The sequence below is a fragment of the Epargyreus clarus genome, unplaced genomic scaffold (genome assembly GCF_041222505.1).
Source record: "Epargyreus clarus isolate Ecla_fem2 unplaced genomic scaffold, WU_Ecla_fem_2.2 ptg000029l, whole genome shotgun sequence".
Classification (NCBI taxonomy): domain Eukaryota; kingdom Metazoa; phylum Arthropoda; class Insecta; order Lepidoptera; family Hesperiidae; genus Epargyreus; species Epargyreus clarus.
The window spans coordinates 7,757,907-7,776,078 of record NW_027332235.1 but is presented as its reverse complement, the minus strand read 5'-3'; the positions used below and the strand labels follow the sequence as shown (position 1 = coordinate 7,776,078).

The 18,172-nt window shown below is 33.8% G+C and overlaps 1 protein-coding gene across 1 annotated transcript in view; it reads right to left on the bottom strand.

The window, feature by feature from the left end:
- The window catches only part of lilli (AF4/FMR2 family member lilliputian), a 152,701-nt gene that overhangs the window by 53,240 nt on the left and 81,289 nt on the right, over window positions 1-18,172 (bottom strand). The window contains exons 5-9 of the mRNA XM_073089563.1: window positions 12,716-12,807; window positions 12,169-12,246; window positions 9,935-9,979; window positions 9,699-9,794; window positions 9,245-9,302 (exon numbers count right to left, since the gene is read on the bottom strand). Coding sequence (XP_072945664.1) covers window positions 9,245-9,302; window positions 9,699-9,794; window positions 9,935-9,979; window positions 12,169-12,246; window positions 12,716-12,807 — 369 coding nt within the window. The remainder of the gene's footprint in view (window positions 1-9,244; window positions 9,303-9,698; window positions 9,795-9,934; window positions 9,980-12,168; window positions 12,247-12,715; window positions 12,808-18,172) is intronic.

The window sequence follows — 18,172 nt, the reverse complement described above, 5'->3', positions numbered from 1 at the left end:
ACAAGTTTGTGCGTTAACTACTGAAGAAATTAAAATTTGACCATACTAGTTAAACATAATAATTAAGAACTTCGCCAAATGTTTACGTATATTTTCCACTTGACTTATCTTTTCTCTTGTTACGCGGCACTTAGTGAAAACAACCTCATTATTACTGCGAGCGTCAACCACCAATTTAAGCCTAATTGTACCACGAAACACGGTTTTTATTGTCCAAACTTCTGGAACTGTGTTTTGATTTTACGCGCAAAGAAATTGGGGTTATCGATGAAATTAAAAAGGCTTTTGTGGAAGTTCGCTGGCTGGCTAGGAGTTTGCGTAACTTCGCAATCAAGGACTTAGGCTACGGTCAACTGGAATTTTCACATCGTTTCTGTTAGAAATTATATATAATAGAATAGGAGATATCTGCTCGAAACTAAAATTTGATGTTTGTAATTAAAAAATTAAGTGTTTTGTTGTCCCTATACTTTAAAGTCATGGCAGTTATTCTCAATTAACATATTAACTAATAATGTTGAAGGTCTTCTAGTATTTTTGGATGTATATGAAAATCGAATTAATTTTCTTACAAAGTACTATATATAACTTCACAAACTACAAACCTATTTAAATTTAAGCAATGATTTTGTAAACTGAATGTGACGAAATGTCAAAATATGACCTTTTTGTTTATGAAGATAACCCGGGAACTTTTCATTACATCGGTCGAGTGGCGGTCATTTATTTCCATGAATACCTATAGGTGTCCTTGCTTGTCGGAGCGAAAATAATAAGAGCACTTCAATCAGGACATTAGCGCTAATAAAACCGGTAATTTAAAGGAATCGCTGACATTTTCATCGAGCTCGGCCCGGCTTTGTCGGTCCAAAGTGAAAATTCCCGGGACCAATGAAATTGGTCTCATCTATTAATCGGTAACTTGCTTCCTTTCGCGACTTTGTATGTATTGACAATAGTTTGACAACCAGTGATAATGAATTAGTAATAGATAATATACATACATACATGAAGATATAAAAACATACACAAATTATATAGATGTTATACATAAGAATTATTCGTTGCATTATAACACAATTGACTTTGGTAAGTATCGAGATGAACGCTCAAAGATAGCCAGATAAAAGTTAAGACGTAGTACAATATAGTAGGTAATACCTAAATGTGTATATTTTCTATTAACAATATCGATTACTTGGTTAATATAATACCCAATTACTTCTGAAACCAAACCATAAAATGTAATATGCACTGACAATTTCAATTCATAAAAGATTATTCTAATTGAATTTTGCGATAACAAGAAAATATTTAGTGTAGAATATTCGGTTCTTATTATAATATTGACACCCAGTATATTTATGGTCTGTATCTATGTTGCGGCAATATAACATATTACATTAAATTTAACAACACTAGCCCTTAACTATAACATATTACATTTAACTTAGTAACGGATTAAAAATAAATAAAATATTAAAAAATATGACTTTTATATTTTGATTCGACTACTTTCGATTAAAAATATACGGAACTTCTACCAATAAATTTTGGTCAAAACATAATTACGTTTGTAAAAATCATATAAACAGAAGGGCGATAACTTGTGCTACCTAAAATGAGATTTTTATCTCGTGCCAAAACAATAGTTATATTCCGATTGCACAGTTCAACCTACATCGGTGCGATGTATGAAAAACCAGCATTTTTGCAAGATATCTACTATAACCACTCCGTTATACTCCTCCGTTCATATGCAATCAATACGGAAACGTTTTCGGACGTACGATTTCGAATCGACAGTTCTTTTTTTTATTTGTGCAGAAACTTGATTGCAGGGCTGTTACACGTGTCTACGTTTTGTTAAAGCTCTTACGATTGTTAAAGTGCAATGTAGTCGGGATTTGTATACGTATTCTAAAGTAACTGTTAGGTTACCGTAGAAAGCTTTAGTAACGTACCTATATTTATTATTAGTGTATCGCGATATCATTTGATAAATTGCTAAAAATATACGCATATATTTCTATACGTATCATTTTATATATGCATCATGTAGGAAAGAAAATTATCTGTAGATAACTTATGACAACAAATAATAATATGTTTTATTTATTTAATTCTTGGAAGAAATTAAACATCCTCCTATCATAAACAATCTTAAAATCCTTATAGCATTAACTCCAAATTAAATAGTTTTAGTTTATTACATTGAACTATCTACACCAAATTTTTTGTGAACCCTACTCTACGGTGGAGACATCGTGGATAAATTGCTACGAGTACACAATAGGCACTAGTACTACCAGACGCAGTTGTCTGCATGTGACGCGGGCCGTCGGGGTCCGCTTTGCGAATTTCGAATTTACTTGCGACATCTCCTTTGTTATACTATTAAATTTATACTATCTTTCGGAAATTGTTTTTCTTTATATTATCTAGGAGTAGCAGCGTGCAAGCCACCTGATGGCAAGTGGCTAGTGCCACCCATGCACGTCTGTAGTTAATACCAGATAAAATTAGTTTTCTATCTAAACCCCTGAGGACTAAACTGGAATGCCTCGGAAAAGTACTCGTATATCTCCCTTACCACATCCTTCGAACCACAATCCCTGCTGTTACTAGACAGAAATACTCGTAAGTATAGGTGGTGCCACCGCAGGCGAACCACATAGGGTTCTACCACCTTCAATTCTTAATTGTCCGTTTCTTCAAAAAATTGTCCTTATGTATTTTGGTAAGATTTTACTAGATAAGGTATTGCGTAGCAGATTGAGAATCACGTAGAGGCGAGGTGCGAGTGACACGATCTCTGGGGAGCAATCTCGTTGATAACTGCGGACTACTATGCGGACTATAGCTAATTGTATGGACGAGCAGCTCGCCAGTATTGTAATTTCGACCATTAGATATCTTAAACTTCTATTTTTTTCAACTGTTCATTAATAACACTTACATACGTAAGTGTCAAAATGCCAAAATGTACAAAACATATCAAAAAAAGGAAATCGCTTGATAAACAAAAAAGAAAAATGTTTTTATCTATTTTATCTTGCCTGTTTATCTAATAAAGGAATCTCTATGTGAAGTTATCAATCTGCAGTAGCTTAATAACTTCGTATGGAGTATAACTTACAAGCTCAACCGAATGAGGTGACTACGACATTACTAAGTAACTTAGAAACTTAGAATCTTAGAATCTAAGATGTCCAATGTAAGTGAAGCTATGCGTCAAGTAATATTCGTAATAAGCATTAAATTAATTCAGGCAGATTTCCTTATTCATAAGATCGATTTAAAAATAAATAGAAGTGTATTCTGTTACTCCGTCCATGCCACTAACCACTCGTCCGTTTGACTGACAATTGTTTTCCATGCTTTTCTACGTTTTTTCGCTCCGTCCCGTACGATAGGATAATTGGCAAATAGTGTTTTTTTTGCACGGCGCTGTGACTTCAACTCGTTCGTTCAGAGTCAGTATGAATTTGTTTAGCGATAACGATGGTTATCTGACAAAGGGCACTGTGAACATTTTTTTATTGTCGTTTAAGGTTTATTCAGTGTCTACAGCACTCTAGTGATGTTTTCAAAAAAGTGAGTATTGTTGAAAATATCTAGTGTCAGTCTAATTTCGTTGAACAGTTAGTATATTAGTTATTTATTAATTATATTTTACCCCAATTAAGAAGTTTTATCAAATATGGCCGTGACGAAGAATTTATGTCTCATTATAAGCTATAATGCGACGAAACAAAAAAACACTTATTTAAGTCGTATGTTACTCATAAGTCCATAACTCATAAAAACACTATAGGTACGCGAAACGTGATAGAAATGTGAACTCGTAATTCTTTGAATTAGTATTAAAACAAAAATCACCACTGCTTAAAATATATCCTATATCACTCCCACAATGTAGATGAATCCAACGACACCTCATGTGGTACAATCCGTCAAGCTGTTTAGGCTAAAGGGCGTGCCAAAGAATGAGAATGCCTCGAAAAACATTCAGTCAGCAGACGGGCGAAAAGGAATAAAATTCAATGTCCAAGATTAATTGTTGTTGAATATTCAAATCGCGAAACGTCACAAACGAAAGCCAGTAGTTTTGACAAGCATATTCGAGCCAACTGTTAAAGCAATAAAAAATAACAGCTATTAAACTAACGCTTAACTTTGAAGTAACTGCTATAAAAATAAACTGCTACCAAAAAACCGTTAACAGTAACGAATAACGTTAGGAGTTAGATTTAAAAAAAAGAGCATTGCCTTGACGTGGCTCAAGGGTAAACCAAAACCGCAACACTCACAATCCATTATCAACTTCTCACATACGTAACAAAGCTTGAATTTCATTGGACTTACAGAAATCCGAGTGCATCCTTACTGTTATTCAGTCAATGTGATTTCAACTTTATTCCAACATAGGAAACTTTATTTTTGAATAAGCTATAAAACAGATGGCTCAGATAGTGCAAACAGCGCCTACTAATATGCCTGGACAGATTTAGTGATGTAACAAATATAGCTTCGTAAATATTAGTTACTTGCATAATAACGAAAAGTTTAGAAAGAAACTACAAATCTTGTGTTAAAAAATTAATTCTGCTTTACAAAAATCAAGTGTCAGATATTAAACGTAAAAAAATATTAATCTATTACTAGTTTAATTACTGACAAGAAGATAATTAAATATATAAAAATAAAAAATTATTATTTTTTACTAACAATAAACATATCTGAATACATATTTAGATATTGTAAAAATATTTAACATACTTTGCAATATAAGTGCAAATAAAAAATACACTTTACAAACATGTATTAATTCTATAAAGACCCTAAGAGGAAAACAAACCAGAAATATGCGACGCCTTAAGGAATATTATTAACACAAGGAATATTCGTCGCATCACTAGTTGATATCCATTAATATTCAGTTTGCGCGCGCGTATATTTTCACGACCGCTTGTTTTATGAGTTTATCGTCACGTTCACGTCAGTGTAGGCTCCGCTTAATATTTATTTCATGTATATTTTTGCTAGAAGTAATTCAGAAAACCTATTCTGGTCGGTTGCGAAAAAGAAACATTATTTATTGCCATAGCCATGTCAACAATTATACATACCCGTTGCACAATCATAATTAATATTGTAGCCTTGATTTATTGTTGCTGCATATTGCTAAGATTATACTGCATAATGAATTTGCTTTGTCATTTATTATATACAGGGTGAATTTTTAAAACGGGCCTTCAGGGCCAAATCCGAAACTAAGGATAAGGATTAGCGAAAAATGCTGAGAGGAGTTACGAGGCCGATTTTGATAAAAACTAAAACTGCATCATTACTTTTTTAAAATAACTTTTTCCCTAGCTGGGAATCGAACGAGTTCATTTTGAAAAAAATATATACCCTCTATATTATTCGACTATCTGATAGTGTTGCTTATAAGGATCAAAATCTGGGAAGTAATGATAAATGACAAACTAAAGGACAAATTCACAAATTCACCAGACACAAGACAAATTCACCCTGTATATTTTATTATTTTTACCACGCTCTTAATTTTATTTCCTTTTGGAAAGTTATTTTATTTTTAGACGTATTTCAAATTATAAATATTTACACGTAATTTATATAAAAACGTATTATTTTCATACGCATATAAATAAAATGAATTGTTATATCACCTAATTTTAATGGTACAACTATTTATTTACATAACTGTACTGTCGGTGTATCGTAAAGGCAACTCTTTGGTAACTGTCGATTTATGCTATTATCATTCCCAATATTTCTACTAAAACATTAAACATATTATTATGTATATTGTAAAGTTACTTTATCGTTATAATATCAGTTATATTATATATTTTCCCCTTGTTTTACGTACGTATCGCATCTGCGTGTGTGCGCTACGCTTAATGGCGTTTCATTTATTTTTTACTGTGCGATTTATTTGCGCCCGTCGCCGACAGGTGGCGTCGGCGGTCCGCGTTGGGAGTGAATTGCCCTTAAATTTATCAGTTATTTAGACATCGCTTGTATGAAAATAACACGTTTGAATATGTTTAAACGGATTGTTATTTACTTTAAAGTTTACATTTAACTTTACTAATAAATTAAACAGGTAAATATAATGTTAATGGATTGAGCTTTTAAGTACTTAATTCTTGACCTAAATTTCTATTTTATTTTATAGGTCATGAAGTTATAAAATTGTAAGTAAGATGTCACTTAGCCGAGCTTAGCTATAGTCTGATTCATAATTAGGTGTCCAAAATGTAAACAAAGAAATGTCACTGTCAAAATTAACAAGAAACAAAAACTTTAACAAACTCAATAAAAAACGAAAACGTTAACAAATATACACAATTTAACAAACGCGTTACGTAAACGAGAAAGCATTTGAGTTCGATCACAATTACGAAAATGGATGATATCAGCTACGAGACTTAAAAATGACGGCACAAGAAATGTTTGGGATTCCGATTGTGTTACCATTATCACATTTTAATTTTCTACCATAATCTTTGTTTATAATTATTATTACTGCATGGAACGAAATTGGGGTGATATAAATAAAAGACAATGTGAATTAATCTTAATTTATTTAGATTATAATTTTATTATTGTTGTATTACTTTAATATCGACAAAAATAAGAAACTACCATTTCAAACATATTTTCTTGATAGGTCAACACCTTTGTTTACACTTTGGACACCTAATTATGAATCAGACTATAGTTGTTTACTACAAACGTATTCGTACTCCTATGACACAAAAAAAAAACAAAACCCGCATGAATCAAAACCAAAAACAGCTAAACAAAAGAAAACACCCACAAACGTCTCATTACTTTCCCCCATACCTCGTTCACATTCGTCTAAGCGAGTAGAATTCAACTCATTTTATTCTCATATTCGTCGTCCACTCGTCGGCGGTCGAGACGCGAGCCAATTAGCGGCTCCGTACGCTTAAACGTTGGCATTCTTGAGATTAATATATTTTTATGAGGTCGTTTTTTTATCAAATTCTTTGTATTAATTATCTATTTTGAATATCTGTCATGAGCTTTTAGCGTCCGATTAATTGCTACAAGTACGATCGCAACACTTACTCTGATGATAGAAAAGGAAAAACGAATCCCACACGAATCAAAACCAAGAACAGCAAAACAAAAGAAAACGCCCGCAAACGTCTCATTACTTTCCCCCATACCTCGTTCACATTCGTCTAAGCGAGTGGAATTGCACTCATTTCATTCTCATTTTCGTCGTGCACTCGTCGGCGGTCGAGATGCGAGCCAATTAGCGGCTTCGTACGCTTAAACGTTGGCATTCTTAAGATTAATATATTTTTATGAAGTCCTTTTTTAATCTAATTTTTTCTAATATTGTTCTAGTTTAAATATGAAGGCTTTCAAGAGCTTTTAGCGTCAGGTCGTTTTCTATAAGCATGATCACACTTACTCGTACGTCACAAACGAAAACAAATTCCACAGGAATCAAAACCATGAACTGCTAAACAAAAGAAAACACCCACAAACGTCTCATTACTTTCCCCCCATGCCTCGTTCATATTCGTCTAAGCGAGTGGAATAGGATTCATTTTATTCTCATTTTCGTCGTCCACTTGTCGGCGGTCGAGACGCGAGCCAATTAGCGGCTTCGTACGCGTAAACATTGGCATTCTTGAGATTAACTAAGTCAGATGCGAATTGTGCACGGGTTTCGCAACCGATTCTTATAATATTAAGTAATGTGAAAGATAAAACCTAGTGATAAATACTTATTAAGTCAGACAATAACTCAAGGGTGACATTAGGGTACGCAACTACGGTGGCATAACATAATAACTGTTTTGTAAGCGCTTCTGTGTTCTGGTTTGAATGTGGTAATGCAATTACTCGGGATGTTCAAACTTACTCCATTGACGCAACAACTCATTCGCGGTCGATCCCAGACAGGACTAATTTTAAATTGATTACACATATCCGGCGACCTTGATCCTTTACTGTTAGGTGGACTATACCTATGTTAGTTTAAATTAAATCAGATTTTAGAAACAAAAAAACATGTTAGAAAATGTAATACCATTATATCATCACGCACGCAACACACACAAAAAAGCGCGCGTCCATACAGGCACACACATACACACATGACATCATCAGCGTTCGATATTTGTACCTGTACAATCTATAATCGATTGCATTAGTAAGCAGCTATCGTATCAGTAAATATTAAGAACCAGATATCACTACACCGATGTAATATAAACATATAATCGAAATAATTAAAAAATTGTGCACATTAATAGCAATATAACTCTTCAACAACAAACATAACGCAAGTCACCTTATCAATCCGCCGCGGCCTTGGCGCCGTTCAACAGACCGTACCCTTATCACTTTATCGGAGGCAATTTATAACAACAATAACAATAATAACAAATCGCCGGGCCGCTATAAAACTGTCAGTGCTGTCATTTCGGACCGAGAATTACAATTATAAAATCACTGTTAGATTAACGAAATAAAATTATAACAATTTTGAAACACGGCGAAATGTACGTTTCGTACGTATTTGTATCTAAATATCATAGATTAGTAAAGATTACTCACTCCTAACAAGAAAATGTACCCAGTTTGGAGAATTGAAATAGTTGCGTAAAAAAGTTTTGCCACGTCTCCGTGCTAAAATGTTCCTAAAATATTTGAAATACTTATTTATTTATTATGTAAATTACGCAGTATTAGTTATTTATTCGTAAATTTTACGTAAACTAAAAATGTTTTTATTTGTCAAGAATTCAAAAAAGGACTTACTAATAAGCCGTTTGTGGCTTCATTCAATTTCAAGGCGGTATTAATCTATGCTAAATATTAAAAAGTTCGAATATTTTAATATTATAAACAAGTCTTGAATTTCTTAGACATAAACGATGCAACTAAATTATTAATAAAAACTATTTTCATGACTTATTTAAATATAATAATTAATATAAGATCAGCTATACCTATATGAAATAAAATTATCAAATCGAAACAATTACAAAATATTATAATATTACAAATCCTGGAAAACGATACGAATACCTTTTTTATCAAAGTAAGCTCGGATGTTACTCGGATACTCTTCTAATTTTAAGGTTTAAAATCTTTAAATATTTCTTTAAATATTAATAAAAGTCCAAGATGACAGCACTTAGTGTAAAGAGTAATCTAGACTTACCGGGTTTTGTGATGGGAGTTTTGAGATCGTTGTTGACCAATTGGGGGTTTTCTTGCACCTATAATAAATAAATATATCAACTAATTTTCATATAACTCGTATTCGATGGTTATTACGTATTTTGAATTGATCGTTAGGAAGTTGATATATGTTTTAATGAAATGAAACAAACAGTATCAACCTCCTATGAGTCCTACATGTGACGACTCTTACCACTATTGCCATAAATGAAATCGATTATAATCAATCAATCCGTTTTTTTTTTTTCAACCTTGAAACAACGTGCAAACAATTGATAGATTGATTCATAATTATTAACTGGTTTTATTGAAGTGGGACTGATCTGTAAACTTAAGCAACGTCCAGATCAGCGATCGGGAATCACATCACCTATATGAAACTAAACTTCGTAGCAGCTATATCAAAGTACCCAAAGTTCCTCGCAACACCTCACCTTATTAGTGTAGGGGTTGAAGATAAACTTGTTTTCCAGCTCCTTCCGCGGTGTCGCCGCGATCACCGACAAAGGGGTAGGAAGAGTCTTCATCTCCTGGGTAACAAAAGTACAACGAGTTAGTACACACATTACCAAAAATATTGTCTTTTTATGTACGAGTACAATGTACATTTTATAGTAAATCTCTTTATTGCTACATAAATATAAATTAATTAAAAATCTATTTTACATACCTTTAGAATGGTTTCTATAGGCGGTTGACTGCTATCGATGGTGTGCTGTGAACAATAAAAATGGTTAATGACTACTACTAGATAATAGGACAAGTAAAACGAACCACGTTTTTCGACTGTAGAGACGTCATCGCCACATTTATTTGTTACACTTATTTGTTAAAACTGTGACACGAAAATTTTATATATTAGATTAGATATTCCATCTTAGTCCTCGATGGTAGCAACGCACCTGTGGCCGATCTCAACTCAATTAGGACTCCTAGGATTTTTGTAGTTAATGTCCATATGTGGCCGAGGTCACTTTCTAAAATATAAATATATTTTTGTAACTTAAAATGCACAAACCAAAAGAACACAATGTTACCGACCTATTTAGTTATTATTTAAATACAAGTAACAAATTTCTGTACAAAAACTTTTTATATACGAATATCTAGGTATTTCCTTTTAAAACAGATAACCGGGTTATCACATCGGAAATTTTCCCGCGAAGAATGCAAAATAAATAAATAAAAACTATTTTCGCGTTTATGCGTCACATCTCTTCAACGAAACGAGATATTGAATTTGGGAACGTTTACGGCGAGCGATGATATGCGATTTACGACTTTTTTGCAATAAAATACGTTATTGTTGAGATACGTTTTACCGGTGGAATATTTGGGTTAAGCAAACGAAAATAATACTCAAATAAAAGTGAACTGTTTGAAATGATAAAGAACAGGAAGATTTCCTAAAATTTTAGTGATTCGTTTAAATCGAGTGGTATTTAACTAAGCTCGACCACTCAAGTGTTACTTTTTATAGTTTACGTGGATAAGGTAAACAATTTGTTGTGACGCACAAGGAAAATTATTTTATTAATATTTAATATTTTTCCCTGTAACAATATAATAGACAAACGGAATTCCCAGACCCGCAATATATCAGTTTACATTATTTTAGACAACAAGTATCGAATTTGAAATAATTTCAGAAAATAGTTGCCTAATTTACTAAACTGCACATCATCATCAACATCATAAACCCCTTACTGTCCCACTGCTGGGCACGGGTCTCCTCTCAGAATGAGAAGGATTAGGCCATAGTCCACCGTGCTGGCCAAGTGCGTATTGGTATAATTCACATACCTTTAAGATTTTTTTTTTTATATAAATCTCTCAGGTATGCAGGTTTCCTCACGATGTTTTCCTTCACCGTTTAAGCAAGTGATAATTAATTTCTAATACGCACATAAATTTGAAAATCAGAGGTGCGTGCCTGGGATTTGAACCTCGGACCCCTCGATCGAGAGGCCGAGTTTCTTAACCACTAGGCATCACTGCTAATTTATCACTATTATGAAAATATCAAACTATTATTATATAGTTGTAAATATACCCGTACTTAATGAAGTGTAAGCTTCTACATAGTCGTACATATAGCCGTAATTAATAAAGTATACGCTTCTAGATACGTTCAAGATAAACAAGTTCAAAATCTCTAAGAACACCAAAGTTATTATACAGTTACGAGTAGATCAAAACAAACAAAACCAGACGTAGGCACATAATAAAGGTCAGTGTATTTGCGTATGAGCCCGTTACCCCAAAGTTACTCGTGGCGCCGCACCAATTAATCCGTATTAATGATGCCCCGAGCGGGATTAAGCCGATCTCTTTATGAATTAATAATATTGACGTGACTATGGGGAAAATGGAGATTCTATGCTACTAGTCCATTCATTCTGTGCTCGCTTTGTTTGCATGGATTCGAGCGTAATGTCGTATATTCAAAGTGGTTTTTATAAATAGCTATATTTAAAGTAACATAAGGGTATTTCAATATCCGATATATTTACAATTATACATTCTCGGTAAAATGTAATGAATGTAAGCCTATTGTAAGATAAAAATATATTTTTTCGAGTGATTGGTAAATATATCGCCAAAAGAGATTCAGCCATTTCAAGATTAACTAATCATTATTGACTAGACCGGAGAATATTAAAAAGTATTTTTTGTATAGCGCAAACTTTTGCTGGTATTTTAAAGTCACTTATAGACAATATCGGTAAATATGCGTGCAACATAGTTTAGTCTTTTGATTATTTTCCAATGATAAAACATCATGATATTTCTTAACATTTAAAGTCCAAATTTGATCCAGTAGAAATTCATTCCCAGCAGTTCTATGTAAGCAATTTTTTCTATACGCCAAAATAAAAATAAAATAATAAAAGCAAAACAAACCTGTCCTTGAAACCCGTTAGGTATCCGCAAGGGGGGCGGTCGGTGAGCGGCCGCGCCCGTCGAGGTAAGACCCTCGCCCTGGAGACAAAGCATACCAATGAAGTACAAATTATATAGGTTTTTAGAATATTTTTTATTATTAAGAACGTGTGTCACTTATGGAACTTAAGGAAGTATTTTCCCAATTGATGTTATAACTCCTACATCCCTTTACTTCACCTCTCAAATCAGATCAAACAGCGACTCTTTACTCTTTACTTAACAAGATCGAAATAAGCATGGAGGTGGTGCCTTCGAAGTCAAAGTACGAAAGATTCTAACACCATTTCACCACTAACTACAGTATTTACTCACAATACGATACGGGGGGACTTCATACCCACCTGGTTTCTCATATGTCGCCTTTGATGATATGATTATTCGCGTCTCGAGATTACCCCTCTTTGCCCGGAATAAATCTCATGGACTTTTGATATTCTTTTATAATAGTACACTATTTTTATTCACTTTACCACGTTAACTACACCGCTAACTACAATAAGCATACCTTATTGTAATAAGGGCGGTGCACGCGGCCATTGGTGCCGTGTGGCGCGTGCGCAGGCTTCTTGAACTCGCTCTCGCGTCGCGCCGGGTGGCCTGGGGACAATGGAAAATGTGAATGAGTAAATTAATTAAGAACATATTAGAATAAATGTGAATTAAACTGCCATCCTGCAACAAACTGTGATAGCCTAGTGGCTGAAACTCCACCTCTCAATCGGAGAGTAAGAGATTCAAAACCCAAGCACGCACCTCTGAGTTTTCAAAGTTATATGCGTATTATAAATAAATTATTACTCGCTTAACTGATGAAGAAAAACATTAAGACGAAACCTACGTGTCTGAGGAACTTAAAAAAAGTTCTTAAAGGTGTGTGAATGCTTTCCATTCGCACTTGGCGCGGTGGACTAAGGTCTAAACTACACCCCTCTCACTTCGAGACGAAATCCGTGCCCAGCAAGTTGACGATGAAATCTACTAGATTATCGACAATGCACATGACAAAACGGTCAGTGTACTACTACACTTCTGGAATGTCGAAAATACTTTCGTTAGTCACTGGTATTATCTGCCAAAAAATACAAAGTAACAGATCCGTTAAATGTACGAGTAGGATATGAATGGACTCGATAATTTGATATTTTTTTTTTACAAAATTGTATTTTTATTTAAAAAAGGGGAAAAATTTCGTTATTAATTATAGTCTTTAATTCTTACTTTTTATTCAGTTGACGCGATATTGACACAACATTTTATACAGCGTATTGAAAGGTAAAAAACGAAATGTCGTCCGAAATAAAGGTCTTAAAATTGTTTTATAGAAAGATAAATAGGTAGATACTTATACAGAAAGTCAAGACAATTATAAAAGTAAATACGTAAAGCACCTACCAATTTATACCTGAGCACGTTCATTTTCAAAATGCAACGCAGAAATTAAAAGTAATGCCATGCATGCCGTCGGTTATTTTTAAAATTGAAACAATTTCAAGTCCGCCGACGCCGCGCCGCTCCTGTCGCGTTCCGTTTCATTGAATTCAGTTTTTCAATACACGCATTAAAAATTCTGTTTTCAATGGCCGTATCAATTTAAAATTTCGACGTGCTGGTAGGGTTGATAGGGGCGATATATTCGACAAGATAATTGATATTAATAATATGTTATTCCTAAAAATGTAAATTCTTAAAAGTTTTTTTTTTTTTTGTAAATGCGAAGGAACTATGTATTGTATTATTAAAAGCTATTATATTTTTATTAGACAAAATACATAAAATCTTACGTACATCTTCATATATAAATTTCTTATGTGCGTGTGTATGTCACTGAACTCCTCCTAAACGACTGGACTGATTTTGATGAAATTTGTTGCGTGTGTTCAAGGGGACTTGAGAATGGTTTAGATTCACAATTTAGTCCGTGGGAAAAGATTTTTTTTAATTAATTTTTAATTCGTAAGTAGTTATAGAATCGGAAACTATGCATTTGATCAAATGATGATCTTTAGCAAAGTTGTTGTCCAAGAGCCCACGAGGGTATGGGAGCTGGGGAGACCAATTTTCGACAGATGGCACCACTGTCATTCCAATGCAGGTACAAGTTTTATGTATGTCATATTACTTCTTTAAAATGCGGGCGAAGCCGCGGGTACCACTAGTATTAATATATAAATATATAGAGGCCTGGAATACACTAAGAATAACACTTTTATTCGAATATTGGACATGCGGCAAAAACAAGTGAATGACAACCCTAAAAACGTACAAATTTATTGGCGTTCGCTATTCCTGTACCTGTGTCCGATGCCCTTTCAAAAACGTATTAATAGTAGTTATATCGTCGTGATATTAATAACGAATCTGTTAAATCCTGAACTCGTATCTAATAATATCTACATATCGGCCCAATTGATTTCGGTTAATCTGACAAAATCAGTTAACATCAGATTTTGTTTTTTGCTATTAATCTATGTTCCGGTATTAATTATTTTTTACTTTTATATTAATTTTAATATGATTTATGTATCCTATCATTTACATATGCATTGATAGTGAAACACTAAAAAAACAATCAACGCTAATTCATTATGAAAATAAAAAATATTATTAATTATGTTTTTATTGATAAATAACTAAGTTTTACCACCTTATGTTAAACTATCATAAGAGCAATATAAAACATTTCTGAATTTAATTAAACTAAGGAAGTATAAAAAATAAAATAAAAAGCTACTCTAAGTATGTTCACCGAGAGTTAACAAAAGAAAAGTAGTAAAGGAAAGTATACGAGTCTTCGCAGGGAAGGCGGGTGGAGATTTTATGGATTAATAAAAGATTGGCGCTCCAGCCACCGGTAAATAGTCGGCAACGCGTAAGATGGGATCGTGATTAATAATGTTATTAAAATCGTTACTACAACAACGAACAAGAAATTATAAAAAAAAAATTATAAATTTCTGATATGAAGAGGTAACTTAAAGGGTTAACTTTTTAAAACACCAGTTAAAATACACGAATTTTATTAATTGTCATATCTATACTAATATTATAAAGAGGAAAACTTTGTTTGTTTGTTTGATTGTAATGAATAGGCTCAAAAACTACTGAACCGATTTTAAAAATCCTTTCACCATTCGAAAGCTACATTATCCACGAGTAAGATAGGCTATATTTTATATGAAATATATTTGATAAATAGATTTTGAGTCGGTACAAAGTTTGCCGGGTCAGCTAGTCAGTTTTACACTGAATTATGACTAAATAAGAGTCCCGGTAAGGCACATATGGCATTTAACATAAACAAAAAATAATCTTGTTTCTATTCATGAAGGTTGTCTTTCGAGATAGAGACATAAAAATCAAACTGTGTTTAAAACAGACACACAAAACAACAATTATGTGTAGACATCTATAGAGCCTCCGAGCATCCTCAAGCGGCATCGGAAAGGCATCTTGAAACGCCCTCAATCTAAGGCCGTTTACGCACTGGACGATAAAAACCGCGCGTTTTAATGACTGCTCTAACTCATTACAAAATCAGAATAAATTCCACTATTTATGAGCTTTTGATGGAGTTACCCATTACAGTTAATGGACTACGTATTACAGAACATGAGTAGAAAGTTGTCGTTCTATTATAAACTGAATACCTTATCTAAACGATGATAGCTTTGCGCTCCTTATTGTTAAACACTTAATTGTCGTAGCTTTTGATGTTTTGCCTCAATGGCAATATTACAAACGTTTAGTGTCAACTAGACAAAACCTTATGAAGTCAAAACGCTTGTTCTAAATGTTAATAAAATATATAATCTTTGTTTTTTTAATATTGTATAAAAGCTAATTCAAAAAACAGAAAAACCTTAATACGTGCAAATAAACGCAGGTTTCACTGTGAAAAACAAGAGCGGAAGTAAGTCCGATATAAAAACGCCCTAATAGCACTCCATCCCCCATCCCACCCCGTGGGGGTGTACTCGGGGCGTGGGGAATAAAGCGCTGGTTTATTGAGATTGCGAGTAGGACAAAGCAGTCCTAGATTGCGTCTGATGCACATGTGTGTACATCGAGATGTATATTTTAATGGAAGTTGGAAGTGTTTTTGATCGCGGTTTAAAAAAAACACACACACAGTGGAAAAAACGCTACGGAAATGGGAATGCCATATTTTTTATGTCGATTCGAAATATCGCGACGCATTGATGTTTGCGGGTGGCTTTTTATTTAGTGGGAGAAATGGGTTCGTAGTTCGTTGTCCTCCTTATATTAAGTGATGCCATGGACATCTTGAAGGCTTAAAACAACTTCATATGGAATAAAAATCCAAATGGGGTCACAGATGCTGTTACCCTTGAGAGTTATACGGAAATGTCGCTTTCTTCTTTCTTGTATGAAGGTGGTAAACCTTATTACAAGAAAATATCACGATAATATTGCTGTAAGGAAGAAATAGATGATATGTTAGTGTTTAAGAATTCTAATATTTCCAAATATCAAGGTGTTAGGTATATTGGGCATAATACACCAATCTATGTGTGCAAGACTTTTAAAACTTTCACGTAATCAGATTGAAATAAATGGATTTTTTGATTTTATTCATATCACCACTAAAGGGTAAGGCGCCATTTTCATATTAGTATATTATAAGTAAAACAGAATGTCCACTTATATAGTGAATACAACGTTAATTCACCGTTTATACCACAAATTAAGTAAATACTCAACTCAACGAGCATTTAATTATCTAATGCACTAACAACCCGGCAGCCTATGGGCATTTGCAACACTAGTGGACTCGCCTGTGCATCATTATCAACCCATTACTATGCCACTGCTGTGCTCGGATCTTCTTTCAGAGTGAGAAGGACTAGTCCACCGTGCTGCCCAAGTAGGTATTGGTAGACTTCATATACATTTAAGATTTTTTTTAATAAAATCTTTCAGGTGTACAGGTTTTCTCACGATGTTTATGCAATTGATAATTAATTTCTAATACGCAAATATTTTTTTTATGAAAAATCAAGACCGGATTTGAACCTCGATCGAGAGGCCGAGTTTCTTAACCACTAGGCTATCACTGCTTGTGCATGTGCACCATGGGCTTCTTATTTTTATATTCAACCCATGCTCGTACCGGGTCGCAACGGTAATGCCCCACGTTCCCACGGTCGCGGCGGTCACGACACCAACCAAATTACGCCATTCCCACATTTCCGAGTCTGACCGCACCACGACGGTGGGTGCGTTCTAATTGTTATTGACCACGACGTCCTTAAGATGCACTTAGTATCTTGTTTGGGTGCGTTATGTGAATTTCGGAATACCTGTCGGTTGTCTGTGTGTATCAAGTAAATGATACGTTTGCATAAGTGAAACTTTTCGATATCACGTAAGGCAAAGGGTTTCTGTTTTCGTAGGGCAACCTGTAAGTTTCTAGTTTCCGTAATGATTTAAAGAATAAATTGTCTAGTCTAATGAACTTTATCCTTAAACCTTGAAAATGAATCCAAACCCCAATACCCATGACTAATGACGATGAGTCAATGGTCTGCGGTTAATTGTAAAATTTCGATGACATTGAGGTAAAACTGTGTTGAGGTAAAATGTGTTACATGACGTGACTGAAGTTGCGTGCGCGCATGACACTATGAAATTACTAACGAAACATCTGTCAAATGATATAGACACAAAATGTCACCGGCTAGATATATATTTTGCATTTTCACGATTGACAGGTAATAAAGAAATGTAAGCTGTTATTATTTAAAAAAAAAATACTTTATTTTCGGAATTGCACCAACTTATCCTGAATAACGCATTTTTCCCACTCGAATTTTCATTAAATATACTTAACTAAAGCGCATACATACTAACGCCTATACTACTACTAATTCCGATACTACCAATACCGCCCATCCTACTAATCTAATCCAAGACAAATTACTCTATCTTTGTTACTCTTATT